The 20,305-nt window shown below is 39.5% G+C and overlaps 1 protein-coding gene across 1 annotated transcript in view; it reads right to left on the reverse strand.

The window, feature by feature from the left end:
* FSIP1 (fibrous sheath interacting protein 1) overlaps positions 1-5,908 on the reverse strand; it is a gene marked incomplete at both ends in the record, with an annotated part of 198,872 nt that extends 192,964 nt beyond the window's left edge. The window contains one exon of the mRNA XM_082648669.1: positions 5,783-5,908. Coding sequence (XP_082504795.1) covers positions 5,783-5,908 — 126 coding nt within the window. The remainder of the gene's footprint in view (positions 1-5,782) is intronic.
* Between the last annotated feature and the right edge of the window lie 14,397 nt (positions 5,909-20,305).

The following is a 20,305-nucleotide window of genomic DNA, read 5'->3' on the forward strand; positions in this document are numbered from 1 at the left end:
AATTCCATAATATCCAGTAAATCCTTAAGGCTATATAGTTCTGTGAAAATGCTGAAATTGCTAGGAGAGGTCACACGAGCCCTGCCAGTAATTTATATCTTGGCATAAATGAATCTAGCTGACCTTTCCCTGAGAATGGGTTTTTATACAGGGGAAACATAAGTAGACATTAGCAACATACTCGGATATCACACTTCAGGATACACAAAGATCTTTCATATATATCATCCCATATGACCCTAACTCTTAGGATGAGCGGGAAGCAATGAGGCAGAAAAAGATGAAACTAGAGAACAAAAGGCAAATATTGCCCATTTCACAATTTTACCCATAGTTCCCCACCCCACTAGCACCAACCATCTCCCCCATCCCGTTGCCCACTGGCCTCTCTATTCCCAGCCCTCCTGATCTTCTACCCTGTGGCCTAAGTGTATGATTTTTCTTTCTTCTTCATTCTCAAAGCCACATTCAATCTCCATTTTTCATTGCTCTGTGTCCCCCACTTCATACCTCCATGTTAGTCCAGGAAAGGTAAATAGCCTATAAAAACCCTTCCTAGCAATTAGATCCCTACCTGAAAGCCATGAGATTTTTACACCAATTCCAACTATTGGCTCATTCAAGAAAAATATTCAGAAGTAAAAATAAACCAAAATTCTTAGAATGAGAAATATACCATTACTACAGAAATTTCATTAAAACTCTAGCATTTTAAACTCACTTTCTGCTATACAGAAATTTGGGGTAAGAAATTAATAAAAGACAAATGAGCAATAAAATTAATCAAAATACCAGGATTTATTTATTATTTAGACAATGTAAAAGGTTTTATAGACATTGAATCATTTGCAGTCAGCAGTCAACCTGCAGCATACCTGTGGCTTTCTTCCGCAACCTAAGGTGAAACTTACTGATTTTCCATGAATTTGATTAAGACAAATCACAACTTTTAGGAAGCCTTGCTTTTGCTCTAAGTATCAAAGTCCCTGTTGGTTAATAAATATGCTAGAGTTTGACCTATAGCTTAGTGGGTTCAAATAAAATCCGACTTGAAGTGATTGCTGATATTTCACTTTTAAAAAAGCCTTGAATGAAGTAATATTAATCTATGTTTTAAAACATGTGTGTCAATATTGTGAAGTTGCTACTTAAAAAAAAATCATCACCCAGGAATATGGAAGCAGAAATACTAATGCTTTTGCTACCCTAATATGTCAGGTCTTTGTATATTACCCTACCTACATAAAATGGTAAAACTGTTGTTCTAAATTTGTTGAACACGTATTATGTGAATACCTACTATGTGCCCAACTTTACACTGAATCCTGTGAATAAAAACATGGGAAGGACTAACCAATTAGGTTAAAGAATTGAGGTCAATTAGCTAAGATGTACTGAATACCTACTAGGTGCTAGTCACTTCTAAAACCTGTAGATATTTCATCTCATTTTATCCTCAAAACATGCCTATGGGGTGGATAGTATTATTACACCTTTGAACAGATGAGGAAACTGGCACAGAGAGTTGAAGTAGTTTGCCCAAAATCACATAAAATGTGGTCATCAGAGCCTATTTTGAACATGACTCCAGAGTTTAGGCTTATAACCACAAAGCTTGAGACTAAAGAATCTAAAATTGTTTTTAGATTCCAGTTTGGGCTATATGGAAAACTGAATAAACTGAAACCTTCCATCTACTTACAAATGCATAGGTAAGTTCACAAGAACCCTGGGGAAACTGCCAATGAACAGAAATTAAAAGGAAAGTGAAAGCTGAAATAGGAACCTTGTAAATCCTTAAAGCAGCTGCCCTGGTGGGGGTGGGGTAGGAGCAACAAGGACAGGCAAATGAGGATGTGCTGGCCTCAGAAAGCTATGGGCTTGGGCTTTAACACCCACACAGAGCTAAGAAACTAAGCCTTGGGACCATGCAAGACAAGATGGAGAGGAACCTTCCCTCTCCTGCTCCATGAAGCTGGATCCCTCAAAAAGGTGCCTCCTTGGTGAGAGGGCAGACTAGAAAAGTACATCTATCCAAAAGCACAGGATACAAACAAAAAATATGTCTGGGTTCCAAGTGGGAAATCGTCTTCCCTGAGAATGTGCAACCACAGGGTCATGCTTCATGTGGGTTTGGATTCCAATTTATGTTATTCATATCCTCTGGAATGCTTAAAGATGAAAAGTTAGCACACACACAAAAAAAAGATTCATGCCAGTGATATCTCTGAGGCATTTGGTAGAAGCAAACAGAAACTTGCTCTGGAAGGTATAGTTGCTCTGGAAGGTATAGTTTATCAGGCTCCATAAAATTCCCAAAATTAAAACTTTCATTCTAAAAGGTCAAAAGCCATGAATACATGAACAATAATAAGCAAGAATCAGAATAAACAAAAGAACTTAAGATATTAAAAAGCTGATAAAGATAATCATATAAATAGTTTTAATGGGTATAAAAAAAGAACCCCAAAAACACAAGATCAAGGTATTGCAAAGAACAGATGGATTTGAAAATAAACTAAAATGAACTTCAAGAAATTAAAAATACATCATTAAGCTTAAAAATTCAATGGATGGATTAAAGAGCAGATTTGACATAGTATAAGAAAGAATTCCAAAATTAGAAAATGTTAAAAATTCCCCAGCATGAAGCACAGAGAAATAAATGAATTTAAAAAAAAATTTTTTTAAGAGACATGAAGGATAGAAGAGAAAGGTTCAACAGACATTTAACTGCACTTTGAGGATGACAAAATAGAAAAAAAATGCAGGCAATATTTGAAACATGTGAAAACACAATGGCTAAGAAGTAAAAAAAAAAAAAAAAAAAGAAACATACAAATCCTTATATTGAAGAAGTACGAGTCTCCAGAAAGATAAATAAGTCCATACCTAGGTGAATAATAGTAGATACCAAAGACACAGGGAAAAAAAATAAAGCAACCAGAGGAAAATATCTAAACTAGACAACTCACACTGGAATGAATATTGGGTTTACAAAAGCCTTCTCACTGGCAACAAGAGAGGCCACAAGTATCTAAAACATAAAACTTTCAGAAGAAAAAAACAGGAAAAAATCTTTGGGAATTTGTGTTAGACAATGGGTTCTTAGATATAACCAAAAAACACAATCCTCAAAAGAAAAAAAAATTGATAAATTGCACTTAAAATTTTAAATGCTCTTTAAAAGACAGTTAAAAGAATGAAAAGTCAAGCTATAGACTGGGAGAAAGTATTTGCAAATCATATATCTGAGAAAAAACTCTATCTAGAATATATAAAGAACTCTCAAAAGTCAACAATAAGTAAACAAACACAACTTAGAGTGTAAGTCAGAAAAACAAATATTGTATATTAACCCATATATGTGGAATCTAGAAAAATGGTACAGATGAACCGGTTTGCAGGGCAGAAATAGAGCCACAGGTGTAGAGAACAAATGTATGGACACCAAGGGGGGAAGCTGGGGGCGGTGGGATCAACTGGGAGATTGGGATTGACATATATACACTAATATGTATAAAACAGGTAACTAATGAGAACCTGCAGTATAGCACAGGGAACTCCACTTCGCTGTACAGTAGAAACTAACACAACATTGTAAAACAACTATACCCCAATTAAAAAAAATTTTTTTTGAACATACACTTTCCAAAAAAGATACGTGGATTGCAAATAAGCACATAAAAATATACTTAACATTATTAGTCACCAAGGAAATTCGAGTTAAAACCACAATGAAATACTACTGTATACCTATTAGAATGGCTTAAAAAAAAAAAACTGACAATATCAACTGCTAATGAGGATGCAAAGCAGCCGGAACTCTCATACATTTCTGGTGGGAATAGAAAACAGTTTGACAGTTTCTTATACACTTACCATACAACCCAGAAATCCCACTCCTAGGTATTTACCCGAGAGAAGTAAAAACCTATTTCCCACCACATCCCCAAAATCAGTATGCAAATATTTACAGCAGCCTTATTCATAATCACCAAAACCTGCAAACAACCCAAATGTTCCTGACTGGGGAATGAATAAGCAACCTGTGGTTTACCCACACAATGGAACAGTACTAGCCATAAAAAGGCTTGAACTACTGATACAAGCAACAACATAGATGTGTCTCAAATGCATTGTGTCAACAGACAAAAGCCAGATGCAAAAGCTACATATTTTTTTTTTAATTCCATTCATGTGGAATGGAATTAAACCTTCTGGAAAAGGAAAAGCTATTGGGACAGAGAACAGAGCAGGAGTTTCCAGGGATTAAGAGTAGGAGAGATTGTTTATAAAGGGGCAGCATGAGGGAAGTGAGAGGTAATGATGGAACTGTTCTATATCTTGATTGTGATGGTATCACTCTACACATTTGCCAAACTCAGAACTATACACCAGAAGAGAGTGAATTTTACAGTATGTAAAATTTTTAAATTAGAAGCAAAGAAGTCAATGAGATACAATGTTAATAGATGGGAAGATTTAATATCATGAAGTTAGAAATTCTCTCCAAATTAATCTATAAATTCAAAGCAATTTTAATCAAAACCCCAACAGTATTCTTCACAGGACTTGAAGTGTTCTGAAATATAAAAACAACAAAAAGCCAAGAATAGCTAGGACAGTCCTAAAAAAGAATATGATGGGAAGACCCATCCCACCAGATATCAAGAATTATTACAATGCTACAAGATTTAACACACCGTATAGTAATGATGCAGGATTAGATGAAACAAAACAGAAACTGTATTTTACAAAGCTGCTTGCAGGTTGGGTTCTGGATACATATTAGTTTCATCCAAATAGGTACATCTACACAAAAGTTTCACCACAGAAATGAGGTAGAAGCCATCTTGCTAAGCTCCTGATACGAAATTGACAAGAAATATCAAAGGCAGTCATCTCTGCACGTCTAGTCACCAGTTTTGTGGTTCTGAGGGATGTGTAGCAGTGTCAGAAGCAGCAACAGAAAAGCAGCAGCTTTCAGATCTCTGGATTTTGGATATGGTGGTGTGACCTGGGAACCAATAATCCAAGGGAAGTCCCCTCGCATGGTTTCACTGGCCTTCCATTGATTTTTGAGGAACTGAATTTCTTGTATTCAATCCCTTTCTGCTGGAAATGTCTAGAAGGCTTTCTATTTCCAGCATTAAATCATGATAGACAAAAACTCTAAGAGTTTCATAATGCAGAGTCTAGTGCATAAGTCAAAAGAATAAGTGAGAAAGGCTTCACAGACTTGCAAGAAAATTTTTCACCATAAATTTCAAAATTTTTGTTTCCCACAACCTTAAAATAAATTATCCCCCATCACAGAGGGAAAATCAGATTCTTTAAAAAACGTCAAGCTTAGATATTTTAAGAAAAGAAAAAGAGACCAGGTAATGTACCTACTAAACATATACCATGTGGTTTTTATCCAAACTCTATTTTTTAAATTACTGAATCTTTTTCATAATAAGAGTCAATGGTGGCATAGTAGATGTTGGAATACAAAGCTTTCTTATGAAAGAAGAAAAGTTAATAAATGAGCATTAACAAAGTACAATCGTGAAAAAATAAGCCATAACTCCCCCCCAAGAAAAAAGAGGAGAAGGTAAAGAAGGAAACAGTATTTTCACATTAAATGATCTAAAGTAAAATCCAAGAAATCTATGAGTGCTCCCAGAACAAACCCTTTAAAGATGAACCTTAGAATGGGATGTTAACAACAGCCTTGGTTTATCAATTGCTAGAGATCAGAAGAAGTAGTTTATATCATTTTTAAACAGCATAGTACCTTGAAGGATGCTGGTTCCGGTGAGAGCACCTCCAAAGAAGCATTTGAACCTCTGCTCCCATGACGTGTTCTTGAATTTGAGGCTGGTTTTGAAATTCCATCTAAGTTTCCCTTTATAATATCCATTGATCTCCTGAAACAAACAAACAAAATTTCAAGCAAGTTATGACTTGTATGTTTAAATGTTTCATCAGTGTTAATAGGCAGTGAACTCGGAGCCTTTGTTATAAGGATTATTTCACCACCAAAGTCACAGTACCCTAATTCCATCAAAAGATGTCTGTGTCCATGGATCATTACATCTTATGTCACCATAGGTGGAAAAAACATGCTGCCAGGATGTCAGATTCTGAAAGTGGCTAAAAAAGAATGCAGACGTGAACACCATCTCAATGGCCTTCTGTGCCTCCAAGAGAAACAGTTACTGTGGCCTTGGCCTAAGAAGACACTTACGGAGCACCACACCCCTCGGCCAAGATTCATGCTTCACCGTAATAATCTGCCAAGGCCTCTACTTTCTTTGGGTTTTACCTTCCTTATTCTAGCTCAGCCTTCAGCCGGGGCTCCCTCTCAGCTCTGATTTCTCCTCTCCTCCTTGGTACTGCATTTTCATGGAGTACTTATCTCCAGGTGACCACACTCTTCTATCAACCCTCCCCTTCTAAAACCCATGATTCTACTTCTGCCTTGAAACAACAGAGAACTGAACCTACTCTCTCTACCAGAGGACCGGCTTTCACTATCCGGATACACATTGCCAATCTCTTTAACTATGTTTCATGTGACACCGTCCACAAGACTCTCACCAGTCTGGCTGCTCTATTCCTAGGACTATTTCCTGAAGCAGGAAATATTAGGCAGGATGGTTTAAACTAGTGGGAAAACTTGGACACTGCTGGCACTTTGCTCCTGCCAAACTGTGCCCTTGGTCAGGACCATTCCAAATATGTTCAGTAATGCTTGGGGTATCATGCATGCCAAATAAAGTGGAAGAAAGAGAGAGAATTTCATAGTTTGACTTCTCAATACTTAGCTTTACATGTGAATGGATATCTTCCAACAAATCCTTTCCTAAATTCCTATCAATTATAAATTAAACCATTTCTCTAATAACAGAATGAAGAAAGGCAATTGCCTCTGGCCCAGCAAGTGTAACAATGTCCATTTCTTACCCTAAAAAATGACTCATCTTTCTTTCTTTTTTTGAACAGCTGAGGCAGAGTCCAAGGAAGCTTTGGACACAGGAGGAAGCCCAATCACGGACAACCCCATGCTCCTCCAAGGCACCCAGAGCAGTAATATGATTTACCCTCCAACCATTCAGTGTGCCAAAGCTGAGGCTTAAAGGACAGTAGGTCAACTCTTTCCATCTCAGTAAATGAAAAAGGCAGTGATCTCAACATTACTCAAACTCTGCAAAAGGGTTTTTGGCTCACTCAGGAAGGCACTGACATTATTATTGTGGGATGACGGATCGCCCTGGCCCGTCACATCACCATCAAAAAGCTTAAGTCACTGAAAGGCCAAATGTCTTGTAATGCCCTAAACAGCCTGTCAGGGGAGACTTATTGTGGCTAACAGAGGGAGCAATGAGATGGAAGCCTGTGCAGAGCCAGTATAATACATGTCAATAAAGGGAGAGGCACAGGGAACCACCAATGGCATGGATCAACTAAAAGGCTCCAGAAATCTTTAGATTAGTTTTAGAAATAGGTCTGTTCTATTATGTTTGCTCATGAAAATAATAAATAAAATACAGTTTCCAGGATGGGTAGGGTTGTAACTAACAATCTTATGAATTTGGCCATGTAGAATAAAGTATGGATAAAGGATACTGAATTAGGAACTTAAAGATGTTTTTGAGTATTTGAGAAGAAATCTCAATAGCCAGAGAGAAATTCCACAAGAAAAATAAAGCATTGGTACAAGAAAACAATCAAATGATAATACTTATATAAGTACTGAATTTAACCGAACACTGTGCCTTAATTACATTGAGTGTACGTGAGGAGGAGTATGTAAAAGAAAAGGTAGTATAAAAAATCTAATCTGTCCTAATAGGAAATCAAAGAGAATATCCAAAAATTGATAAAGCCAAACAGTAGTTAAATAAGCACAATAGTTAAATAAGTTCAAGATATTTGCCCCTGAAGGATGTGACTAGAGACTGCTTTTTTTTTATTGTAAATGTTACAGTACAATTTGACATATTTTACTATATTACTTTAATAAAAGTAAAAAAAATTAATAATAAATAAATATAAAATATGGAATCTTCAGGGGACTGGAAGGAAACATAGAGCTAATTTATATAATAATGAGGTTAATGACTTACTAAGCAGCATATCAGAGCATAAGTCAAACAGGACGAAACTAATAGATTTGATTACATAATATTTAATGCTCTTGAGTATCAAACCAAAAAAGGAACTCTAAATTAAATTAAAAGGTACATGAGAAAATGGAGAAAATATATGCAATACAGATAATATACAAAAGGTTAATACATTTACACATTTAAAGAGCTCTTACCAATCAACAAGGGAAAGAAACATTCCAATAGAAAACTGGCTGGGGCATAGACAAGAAAGGAAAGAAGGAGGAAGGAAGTCAACGCCTTGTTTAAAAAAACAAGTCCAATTTCTCTAATTAAAGAAATATACAGAGAGGAACCTGAAAGATGATCACAAGTCAAAGAAGTAACAGTGGTAGATTCTGGGTTGGTAGGTTCATTGATGTTCTTGTGTCTTTTTTCACCTTTTGCTTATCTGTATTTTCTGGTTTTCTATTAATCTTAAATTCATAATTAAAGAATTTATTTACTGAAGAAAATTTTCTGGAATATATTAAAGTACACTCAAAAATAAATAAAAATCACCCAATATTCTCCACCCTGAGCTAAACATTGCTGGCACATTTCCTTTCCATTTTTGCTTTTTATGTCTTTTCAACAAAATTGGATTCATATATTTCTCACTTAACATTACACGATAAACATTTTCTTATTACATTACAGATACTTCTAAAATAGAATATTATTTACTTCTTGATATTCCATTAAATACATGGATATATGACCAGATTCTAAATTCTAACAAATCACTACTAAAACATACCAGCTTTTCATAACATTCATTTCAAGCAAGATTAATTTAAACTTTTTCAGAGAAATGCAACCACCATGAATGGTTTAAAACCAAAATGGAGTACAGGGATGTGATGTTAGAGAAGTATAGGAACCTGCTCTCCGTGGGTGAGGATACCTTCCTTCCAGAATTCCTTATCCAACCACAGGGTTTAGAGTCCTTCATTTGTAGAATGTCTCCTGGAACCTTCTGCTTCCTACAATAGGGTTTCAGTTTGCAACGTTTCAGGAAAGATTGGGAGTTTGTGGATATAATTTTTTTTTTTTTTTTTTTTTTTGCCTCTCGCTGTTGTGGCTTCTCCCATTGCGGAGCACAGGCTCCGGACGCGCAGGCTTAGTGGCCATGGCTCACGGGACCAGCCGCTCCGCAGCACGTGGGATCTTCCCGGACCGGGGTACGAACCCGTGTCCACTGTATTGGCAGGCGGACTCTCAACCACTGCACCACCAGGGAAGCCCCTTGTGGGTATAATTTATCTTATTCTTTTAAAATTGCAGCCTCCCTTTTAATATACTTGGTAACTGCTTGGGATGTGTCTATATGAACTGTGTACTATATGCTTCTGTTATAGTCCTTACAATATTTTATTGTCTTATTTTCTGTAACAATTTTCCATGGATTCTTTGGGCTTAAGGTACATTAAAAGGGAGACTGCGATTCTGGGACTTCCCTGGTGATGCAGTGGTTAAGAATTCGCCTGCCAAGGCAGGGGACACGGGTGCGATCCGCGGTCCGGGAAGATCCCACATGCCACGGAGCAACTAAGCCAGTGGGCCACAATTACTGAGCCTGCAAGCCACAACTACTGAAGCCAGTGCGCCTTGAGCCCGTGCGCCATTTATTTGTCTGGAGAATAAAACCACCTCTGAGGGCTTCCCTGGTGGCGCAGTGGTTGAGAGTCCGCCTGCCAATGCAGGGGACACGGGTTTGTGCCCCGGTCCGGGAGGATCCCACATGCCGTGGAGCGGCTGGGCCCGTGAGCCATGGCCACTGAGCCTACACGTCCGGAGCCTGTGCTCCACAACGGGAGAGGCCACAACAGTGAGAGGCCCGAGTACCGCAAAAAAAAAAAAAAAAAAAAAAAAAAAAAAAAAAAACTCTGAGTGATTAAAATTTAGACCAGCTAGTCAAAATGCTTTATCACCTGTTCTTCTAAAACACTGATCAACGGAACAAGTTTTACTAGGGATAACAGTGTAATTGTATTCTGGAGTTCATATCGGCAATATGGTTTATGACCTTGATGCTGGATCACGACATGTCAATTGTATAACTGCTATTAATTGTCTGTTCAACGATTAAAGTATCACGTGATCTGAAAAAAAAACAATGGGGACACGTAGCTGCTGTAATCTGATGTTTTTAGATAAATGGAAGAATCAAAAGAAAATAAATCTTCCTGTTTAGTAATAAGAGCCAGCCTTTTTAAAAAGTAGAATTACACTTATTTTCATGATTTTAATATCTAAAAATTACTTATGGTAGTTTTTTTTTACTTTCTGTACTTGTTTATTATGTAAGAAATACTTGCCTTTGAGAGGGGAAAAAAATCAAATAATACAGAAGAATGTAAAAGTTTTTCAAGTCAAAATTACCCTCACCCCAAGAAAGATTTCTGTAGGTCTCATTTTTTTAGGCATATGCAAACTTTCTATCCTTTACCTCCCTACTCCTCCCCAACACAAACACACACAAATGGCATGGTGCTTCGCAACTTGCTTTTTTACACTTAGTGTATTTCAAAGATTTTTCTATACCATCACATACAGATACACTTCATGCTTTCAAATGATGGCATAGTATTTCATTGCATAGATGTAGCATTTTTTTATTCAGCTCACTTAGGTTGTATATAGAAGATTTGTTATTAAAAAACAATACAAAAATTTAGTCAAAATTGATCATAGGCCTAAAATAGAAAATTAAAACTATAAAATTTCTATAAAATATGTGTGATTGTGGGCTAGCAAAGATGTCTTAGATACATCAAAAGTATGATTCATAAAAGAAAATACTGATAAATTGGAATGCATCAAAATTTAAAACTTCTACTCTTCAAAAGACAGTTGAAAAGGAAAACACAGACCAAATATTAGGAGAAAATATTTGCAAAACACACAGCTGACAGAGGACTTACATCCCGAATACATAAATAAGTATCAAGACTCAATAATAAGAAAGATTTGAGCAGACTCATCACCAAAGATGTATGGATGGCAAACTAGCACCAGAAGATGTTCAACATCATTAGTCACTGGAGAAATTTAAAACCACAATGAGATACTGCTACACATTCAAATGTAAAAATTATTTTTTTAAAAAACTAACAATACCAAGTGCTGACAAAGTTGGAGCAACTGGAACTTTCATATATTGCCGATGAGAATGCAAAATGGGACAGCTGTGTTACAAAACTGCCTGGCACCTTCTTACAATGTAAACATACACTTACATACGAGTCCATAATCTCACTCCTGGATATTCACCCAAGAAATGAACATTTATATTCACACAAAAACCTGTACATATAGCAGCTACATTAATAACTGCCAAAAACTGGGAACAATCCAAATGTCTCTCAACTAGACAATGGATAAGCAACTGTGGTACATCTATACAATGGAATGTTACTCAGCAATATAAGGGAACAAATTACTGACACAAAACATAGACAAATCTCAACTGCATAATGCTAAGTTGAAAGAAGCCAGATTCAAAAGGCTCCATAGTATTTGTTTCCAATTATATGACTTCTAGAAGACAAAACTATAGGGACAGGAAACTGATGACCGTTACCAGGGCTGGGGGTAGGGAAGGGTTAACTACAAAAACAGTACTAGGGGATTTCAGGGGGAATGATGCAACTGTTCTGTATCCTGATTGTGATGGTAATTACATAACTGTATGCATTTGTCAAAGCTCAGAGAACTGTAATATTAAAAGGGTAAATTTTACTGTATGTAAAGAATACCTCAATTTTAAGTTAACCTCTTTGTACAAATCTTTGCTTAGTTATGTTTATATGCCCAGAAGATAAATTAGAATTTCTAAGTGAAAAAAAATAGAGTTGCCATATGATCCAGCAATCCCACTGCTGGGCATATACCCAGACAAAACTATAATTCAAAAAGATACATGCACCTCTATGTTCACAGCAGCACTATTTACAATAGTCAAGACATGGAAACAACCTAGATGGATGGATAAAGAAGATGTGGTACATATATACAATGGAATACTACTCAGCCATTAAAAAGAATGAAATAATGCCATTTGCAGCAACATGGATAGACCCAGAAATTATCTTACTAAGCGAAGTCAGAAAGAGAAAGACCATATATCACCTACATGTGGAATCTAAAATACAACACAAAAGAACATATCTACAAAACAGAAAGAGACTCACAGCATAAAGAACAGACTTGCAGTTGCCAAATGGGAAGGGGAGATAGGGGAGGAAAGGTATGGGAGTTTGGCATTAACAGAGGCAAACTATTATACATAGGATGGATAAGCAACAATGTCCTACTGTATAGCACAGGGAACTATATTCGATATCCTGTGACAAACCATAATGGAAAAGAATACAGAAAAGAATATATATACGTATAACTGAGTCACTCTGCCGTGCAAAAGAAATTAACACAACACTGTAAATCAACTCTATTTCAATAAAAAAATTTTTTTAATTGCTGAGTCAAAGAACACTGTCTTTCAAATTTTGGTAGTCTGCCAACTGTCCTCCAAAAAAGTTGTACCAAACTATATTACTAACAACAGGGTACGCTGAGATGAAAGTGCCTGTTTCCCCACCCAGGCCAATCTGCTTATGTCAAAGCTTTTCATCTTTGTCAGTCTGAGAGGTGTCAAAAGGTATCTGTGAGTGTGATCTACATTTCTTTAATTATGAGAGAAGTTGAGTCTCTAGTCAAATGTTTACTGCCCACCTTTTATTTTTTCTGTGAAATGCCTATTTGCATCCTTTGTCACTTAAATGGCGGGTGATTAATTTGTAATACAAATTCTAGATCTTAGGGGCTAGAAGGGCAGTGAGAGTTCTTGGTACTTGGTCTTACGGTCAGGAACGTTTACCGCTGTGTCCAGGAAATCCTGGCGACACACAGCCTTCAAGGAGACGGAAGCCTCTCCGGTGTCAGACCGGTGTGTCTCTCCCAGGCCTGGCCAGCCTCCGCTGAGCCCGCCGCCCTGCTTGAGCCCGCCGCCCAGCTTGAGCCCGCCGCCCTCTTATTGGCCCTGCCCCCTCTCCGGGCCCAGCACCCTGACACGACTCCGCCCCGCCCTCTCATTGGCTTGTCGCGCGGCGATAGAGTTCGCTCCTAACCTGTGCAGTCCCTCACCTTCTGGACGGCAACTGGGGGCTAGTGTCCAGTCGTCAGAGCATTGACACTCTCAGCGTCACCCACTGTCCCCCAAAGGGGAGGGGTGTTTCCCGCCACCTCAGCTTCTCTGGAGGTGGAAGAAGCCGCGGGTCAGAAGCCCTCCTGCCTCCCAGAACGCCGTTCCCTTGGCAACCAGAAGCACGACGCTCCCAGTCTCGCGATAGGGGAAAAGGGCTATACCATCCAGAAACGAGACGTGGGGGCCCAGGAGCGGCAGAGGACCCAGCACTGTCGGAAACCGGAGACCTCGGGCATCCCTGCTGTCTCCTCCGCCTTCCCGGCGGATGGTGGAGAGTGTGGAATGGTTTGTTTGTACTTAGGTTGAACTTGGAAAGAGGATGTCTGGATGCTTGTATGGCTCTGTCCTTCACTATTAATACGATGCCCTGCAGGTCCGCTAATCCTCTCTGAACTCAGTTTCCTCCTCTGTAAAATGAGGTGATAACAATTGCTTCCTCACAACACTGTTGTGCAGCTCAAAACATAATGTTATGTGAAGTTCTTAGTAAATGTTGGGTGCCATGTAAATAAAAAAATAGTAGTTTTGCCCAGATTGGCCTACAGTCCAAAAAAGGTAATAATTGCTATTTGCGCTTTCTTTCTTGTGGTTTTTGTAATTCTCAGCACGTGAAGACTATTTCCCTGGGTCCCTGAATTGATTTTCTTCATCCCCAGTACCATCAACTGTCTGCTTCTTCCAGTTTGAACAGAACCTTACAGTTTGCAAGGCATTTTCACGTACATGGACCCTGTAGCCTCATTGTTTTAGGTGGTAAGATGTGTATTCTTTAAGTGTTTTTCAGCAGAGCAAATAGACAAAGGTTAAGTGAGTTGCTCAAAGAACCACAGCTACAATCTCGGTCAGTGGTGGGTGTAAAAACCTAGCTGTAAATGCCAACCATATACTGCTAAATCCTGCCTTTCTATCTCCAGCTCAGAACTCCACACTCTTTTATCTAACTGACTACGTGACATCTTCACTTAGACATCTCCACTTCAATGTAAGAAGCACCTTAAACTTAAGATGTAAAAAAACAAACTTCTCCACAGTCCCCCCTCCACCCCTCCTTCTTATCCATCTCAGTAAATGGTAACTGCATCCTGCCTGCCAGTCACAGGCCAAAACCTTGAAGTCATCCTCAATTCCTCTTCTTGTCACACTTTACAATCAGCTTATTATAAATCCTATCAGCTTTACATTCAAAATATATCCAGAATCCAACCACTTCTCACCACCATCCGTGCTTCCATTAAGGTCTGCACTGACATCATCTCTTGCCCAGATTTTTGCAATAATCTCCTAACTGTTGACTTCCTTGGCCCTACTACTTTCAATCAGCAACCTGAATGATGTTTTCAAAACCTAAGTCAAACAATGCCACTCCTCTGCTCAGGACTCTCCATGACTTCCCATTTCATGCAGAATCCTTACAATGCCCACAGGTCCTTGATAACCATACCCTCTGTTTTCTTCCAGACCTGCAGTCCTACCACCCTCTCCCTGGCATACTTTGCTGCAGCCTCACTGTCCTCCTTGTAAGTGTTTCTACGCAGGAATTCTTCCCAGCATTTCTCAGGAAATGTACATGTTTTTCCAAATTTAGAAAAAAAAATCAGTTAAGAAATCAGGAAAATTGGAGAAAGTATTCTGATTCTCCTGTGAAAGTTAAACCATAGCAATCAACATAGAGATGTAACTGAAGAAATCCACTGATGTCAAGATAAGTCGAGAGCAAGAGCAGGAAATGCTGACACTCTGAGTCAGAAGTTGAGATCAACATTCCAGGAACCAGGACAGGAGCACCTGGGAGAGAGGCGATCACAGTCTGATAGGTCAATCTTGCTTGGAGCTGGTGCCATGTTATAAGTGTGCATCCCCGGCCCAGTCTGCTGCTAACAGTGAGTCATTCTTGCAAGTAAAATAAATATTAGTAAGTTGATACTCATTGTATACTTTACACAAATTCTATGAGTGATATTCCAAGGAGCAACAAGTTTTTATTCGGAATAAGCCCTTAAATTGGCAATTTCCAACCCATGATTCTGTGAAGGGCTGTTGGCCTTGCTTGGAGATTTGTATGTTACATTATTCAAATGGTACCCAGTAATGTTCTCTGTGTTCTCCAGTATTTGAATATTTGCTGTAGGCTACATCTCTTATAAATACTTCTAAATTTAATAGTCCTTATTTTTTAAACAAATGCTTCAGATAGCATGGTAATGAATAAAGAATATGAAGAAGGTTGGAAGTATGTTAAAAATAACAAGATTTAGGGGCTTCCCTGGTGGCGCAGTGGTTGAGAGTCCGCCTGCCGATACAGGGGACACGGATTCGAGCCCCAGTCCAGGAAGATCCCACATGCCGTGGAGCGGCTGGGCCCGTGAGCCATGGCCACTGAGCCTGTGCGTCCGGAGCCTGTGCTCCACAGCGGGAGAGGCCACAACAGTGAGAGGCCCGCGTACCGCAAAAAATAAAAATAAGATTTGGAGAACTCCTGGCAGTTCTGATTTCTTGTTTCTGCATGCCAAAGATTAGTATCTGTTGGAAATTTGGAAACACTACTCCTTGTTCTTGTGTGAGTAAACACACACATACACACACACATGCACACACACACACACACACACACTGCCTGGAACACAGTTCCTCAGCAATCCACATGGCTTGTTTCCTCTCTTCCCTCAGGTGTCTGCTTCCTCAGGTGGGTCTTTCCTGACCACCCAATATTAAATAATAATTCCCATCTCTGAACTCCCTACCCTGTTCCCTTGACTCTATTTTTTTTATAAGGAGGAGAGATGCCACTGTTTGGATTGCGATACGAAATAGCTGGGTGACCTTGGGTAAATTCATAAACTTTTGTGGGCCATAATATCCTCATTTGAAAAATGAACGTTGACTAGTTTTGCAGTTCTTAAACTCTACTGTATTAGGATAACCTGAGGAGATTAAAAAAAAATACTGATCCCAGACCTATATCTAAGATTAAATAAACCTGAAACTCTCCTCAAATTTTAATGTGCAGATAAATCACTGGAGGATCTTGTTAAAACGCTGATTCTATGTCAGGTGGGACCCAAGACTCTAACAGGCTCCCAGGTGATGTCAAAGCTTCTGGTCCACAGACTACTCTTTGAGTAGCTAGAGACTAGGTAATCTCCAAATGACTGCACAATTCTAATATTCCATGAATAAAGGCCATCCTTTCCATTTTAATTTTTGGCGAAAACTGATGCTCATTAAGAAAACAACACATTTCAGATTTCTTAGGGATGTGAGGGGAAAAAATAACTAAGAAGTCAGGGCTGTGACAGGTGCCCATGATTAACTGGTGTTCTCATTTTTTTTGCAACTTGCTTATACAACATAAGATACATATAAAGCAAGTAAAAAGAAAGTTCAGGTCCAATAGAAACTTAGTGTCTCTTTACTGTTTGTAACCTTTCCAGACTAAGTCCCTATTGATTACATTTTTCATGAAACTCACCTCATCTTGAATTATTTTCTGTCATTCTCATTTCGTTTATTTACCTTCTGCTGCTTCCGTTTTGCAAACTGCTGAGAGGCTGTATGTGCCTTGAGGGCAAATTTAATAAACTGTATTTGTTGCATGTTAGTACACAATAAATTGTGCCTTTGTTTTTAGTTCCTTAAACTCTTCTACATCAGCTATTGCAATTACACCCTCAAAGCAATTCACATTCAGATATGTTGGAGAGCACCATATTTTTCTCTGCTGTGTTTTCTGAACTGCTGTGTACAACCCCCCCCCCAAAAAAATATTCTAGAAAGTATTATGCCTTTCAAAATAATTCATAAAGATTTCATCTAGAGTCAAGATATTTTAAGCTAAAATTTCCCTGGTCGCATTCCAGGTTGGTGACATATGGCAGCATTGGTTTCAAAGTTGGTTCTTGTTTTTGTTTTCAATCTCTCTCTGCTGTTGACGTTCTCCTTCTGAGTGGAGTCAGGTTTGAATGAATGAGAGAGCCCACGCTGTATGCCATCTGGGCTCCAACTATCATTCCAGCCTTGTTGCCCCAATTTCCCTTTTCTCACCATAAGCTTCAGCCAAATACAACAACGTACTAGGAGAGGAAGCTCACTAAGCCTCGTATCACAGATTCTACAAACTAGATTAAATAGCCACTTCTTTTGAAGGGTAGTCAAAAGCGTGTGCTACTGGACAGTTCCCAACTCGCGTGAGTCTGTGGCTTAGAGTTATTAAAAAGTAACAATTACTGAGTGTTTAGGACATGCCTTAGGTGGCTCTTTCCATGTCACTTCCTAACATCCTATGAAGTGGCACTGTTATTACCCAGATTTGCAGTTGAGAAGCAGAGCGTGGTAGGTTGAGTGGTTTTTCCGAGTTCATTCAGAAACTAAATGGTACTGGGATTCCAACCGAGTTCCACACCCTGTTTGTTCTGTTCACCTCCTCGCTGGACTCAATTCGGGAAAAGAGGTTATTTGTATCCACTAGATGGTGCTGATTGCCTTCTCTTCAAAACAAAACTATAAACCTGCTTTCAGCACCTCTCAATTTCCTTGGATTTTAGGTATGATCCAAGAAACCACTGAACTGAAATATCCTGTTTGTTTGAACTGTGCTTGGGTACATCTTTAAATAGCCATCCCAATAGGAAAAGTGAAAACTAGATCCCAAAAAAATCAGAGTGGATTTTTAAAAATATCTTAGTACATATTATAATTATCTCATATCCAATAACCATTGGTAACTTTGAGTGACTAAGGTTCTCATACATTTGTAGTCCTATAAAATCTGCAGGCTATTTTTAAAAGTCCATGTTTTATTTCATATACCCCTTTTACCCTAACTATACTCCCTCCCGTGCCACCCGGTCCTGCTTGGCCACAGTGCTGCCATGTAATCAGGAGACATGACCAGGGAAGTAAATCAAGTCTTAAAAGAACAAAAAGCAAGTTCCGGAACAGGTAATCCTACTTTTTTTTTTTTTTTTTTCAGTACGCGGGCCTCTCACTGCTGTGGCCTATCCCGTTGCGGAGCACAGGCTCCGGACGCGCAGGCTCAGCGGCCATGGCTCACGGGCCCAGCCGCCCCGCGGCACATGGGATCCTCCCGGACCGGGGCACGAACCCGCGTCCCCTGCATCGGCAGGCGGACTCCCAACCACAATCCTACTTTTATTCACAGTAAAATGCACTTTAAGTTTAGTATGTGTTTAGTTCTTTTTTAGTACAATCTTTAGTACTTAAAAGCTATTAACTAAATCTGCTAAAAATGGGTTCTCAGATTTTGTCGTTCATAAGGATCATTTCAGATGTTATTTATTTTACATATTTTTTAATTTATTTATTTTATTTAGTTTTAGCTGCGTTGGGTCTTCGTTGCTGCACGTGGGCTTTCCCTAATTGTGGCGAGTGGGGGCCACTCCTCGTTGCGGTGCACGGGTCTCTCATTGCGGGGGCTTCTCCCGTGGCAAAGCACGGGCTCCAGGCGCATGGGCCCAGTAGTTGTGGCACACGGGCTCTAGAGCACAGTCTCCACAGCAGGTGGGATCTTCCTGGACCAAGGCTCAAACCCCTGTCCCCTGCATTGGCAGGAGGATTCTCAACCACTGCACCACCAGAGAAGCCCCTCAGGTGTTATTTAAAATGTTGACTTTAGTCCCTATTCCCTGATTTAGTAAGCCTGGGGTCCAGCCCAGGAATCTGCATTTTAACAAACACCCTGGTGATTTTGGTGCAGTACGACCAAGAGAATGCTTTGAAAAACACTGACTTCAAGTTTGCATTTGAAAGAGTAAATAGCACTGAGGTCGATGCTCGGAGAGGCACCATGGAGACGCCTGGAGCTGTGCAACCCAGGGGCTTTGAACAGAGAAGTCCAGTACTTCCTTTGTAAATAGTAAGCTAGAAAACTGAAAAATGTTCTCCCTTCCCACTTCCTTGATTCTGAACCCTTTTCTTCCTCTGCCTGTCTATTAGGGAGTGCTATAGAGAATCAAGTGTTAGTCAGAGGATATCCCCATTTTTTTTTCTTGCGGTACGCGGCCCTCTCACTGTTGTGGCCTCTCCCGTTGCGGAGCACAGGCTTCGGACGCGCAGGCTCAGCGGCCATGGCTCATGGGCCTAGCCGCTCCGCGGCCTGTGGGATCTTCCCAGACCTGGGCACGAACCCGTGTCCCCTGCATCGGCAGGCGGACTCTCAACCACTGCGCCACCAGGGAAGCCCGGATATCCCCATTTTAAAAATGGGTGGGGGGTGACGGGAAGCTTGCTATGTCACAGTATCTGGTAGCCCAAACACACGATACACTTTGAATTTTTAAGTGAAAGGAGGTAGCCCAGGCATTGTCACGTGACCATGTTTAGCTTGTCCAAGTGATATGAGTGACAGCATGGGGGGAAAAACCTGTGCCAGGATATTGTGGAGATTCCTAAAAATCAACACACACACACTGTGCAGCTGTGCATGTATGGCCCAGAAAGCTAATAGAGGCTTGTTTTTTAAAAGGTAGTAAAATAAATCAAAGAGGATAAAGATACCTTCTGAAATACAGAATATTTTGGGGGGGGGTGGAGGGGTGCATCTCAATTCTGCCCTCAAGAAATCAGCTCTGCTAAGTGAGTCATTCTCACCAGAAAGGGAGAAATCGGTTTCTCTTCTTTTCTTGGAGAATTCCCTCACAGTAACAGACTGTTTTACTCTCCGGTTATACTGCTGGCTCCACACATTTGTCGCCTGCGGCAGTTCTGTTACCTGTAAAGAATTATAGAGTAGCCAGAAGTTTCCCGAGGCCAGCTGCATTCTCCTTTGCTGGATGCCAGTTGAGATTACACGGTTTTGCTCTTGGCATTTGGCCCCTGCCAGGAAAATGAACGGGACACTGCTTGTGGGTTATGGCTAAAGAGAAGTTTAGTAATTTCACGGCAGCAAGTAATCCTGGGCAGAAACTCACTGTTTCAGAACACTGTCCATGCATTGAGTGTC

The sequence above is a fragment of the Grampus griseus genome (genome assembly GCF_964374135.1).
Source record: "Grampus griseus genome assembly, chromosome: 2".
Taxonomy (NCBI): domain Eukaryota; kingdom Metazoa; phylum Chordata; class Mammalia; order Artiodactyla; family Delphinidae; genus Grampus; species Grampus griseus.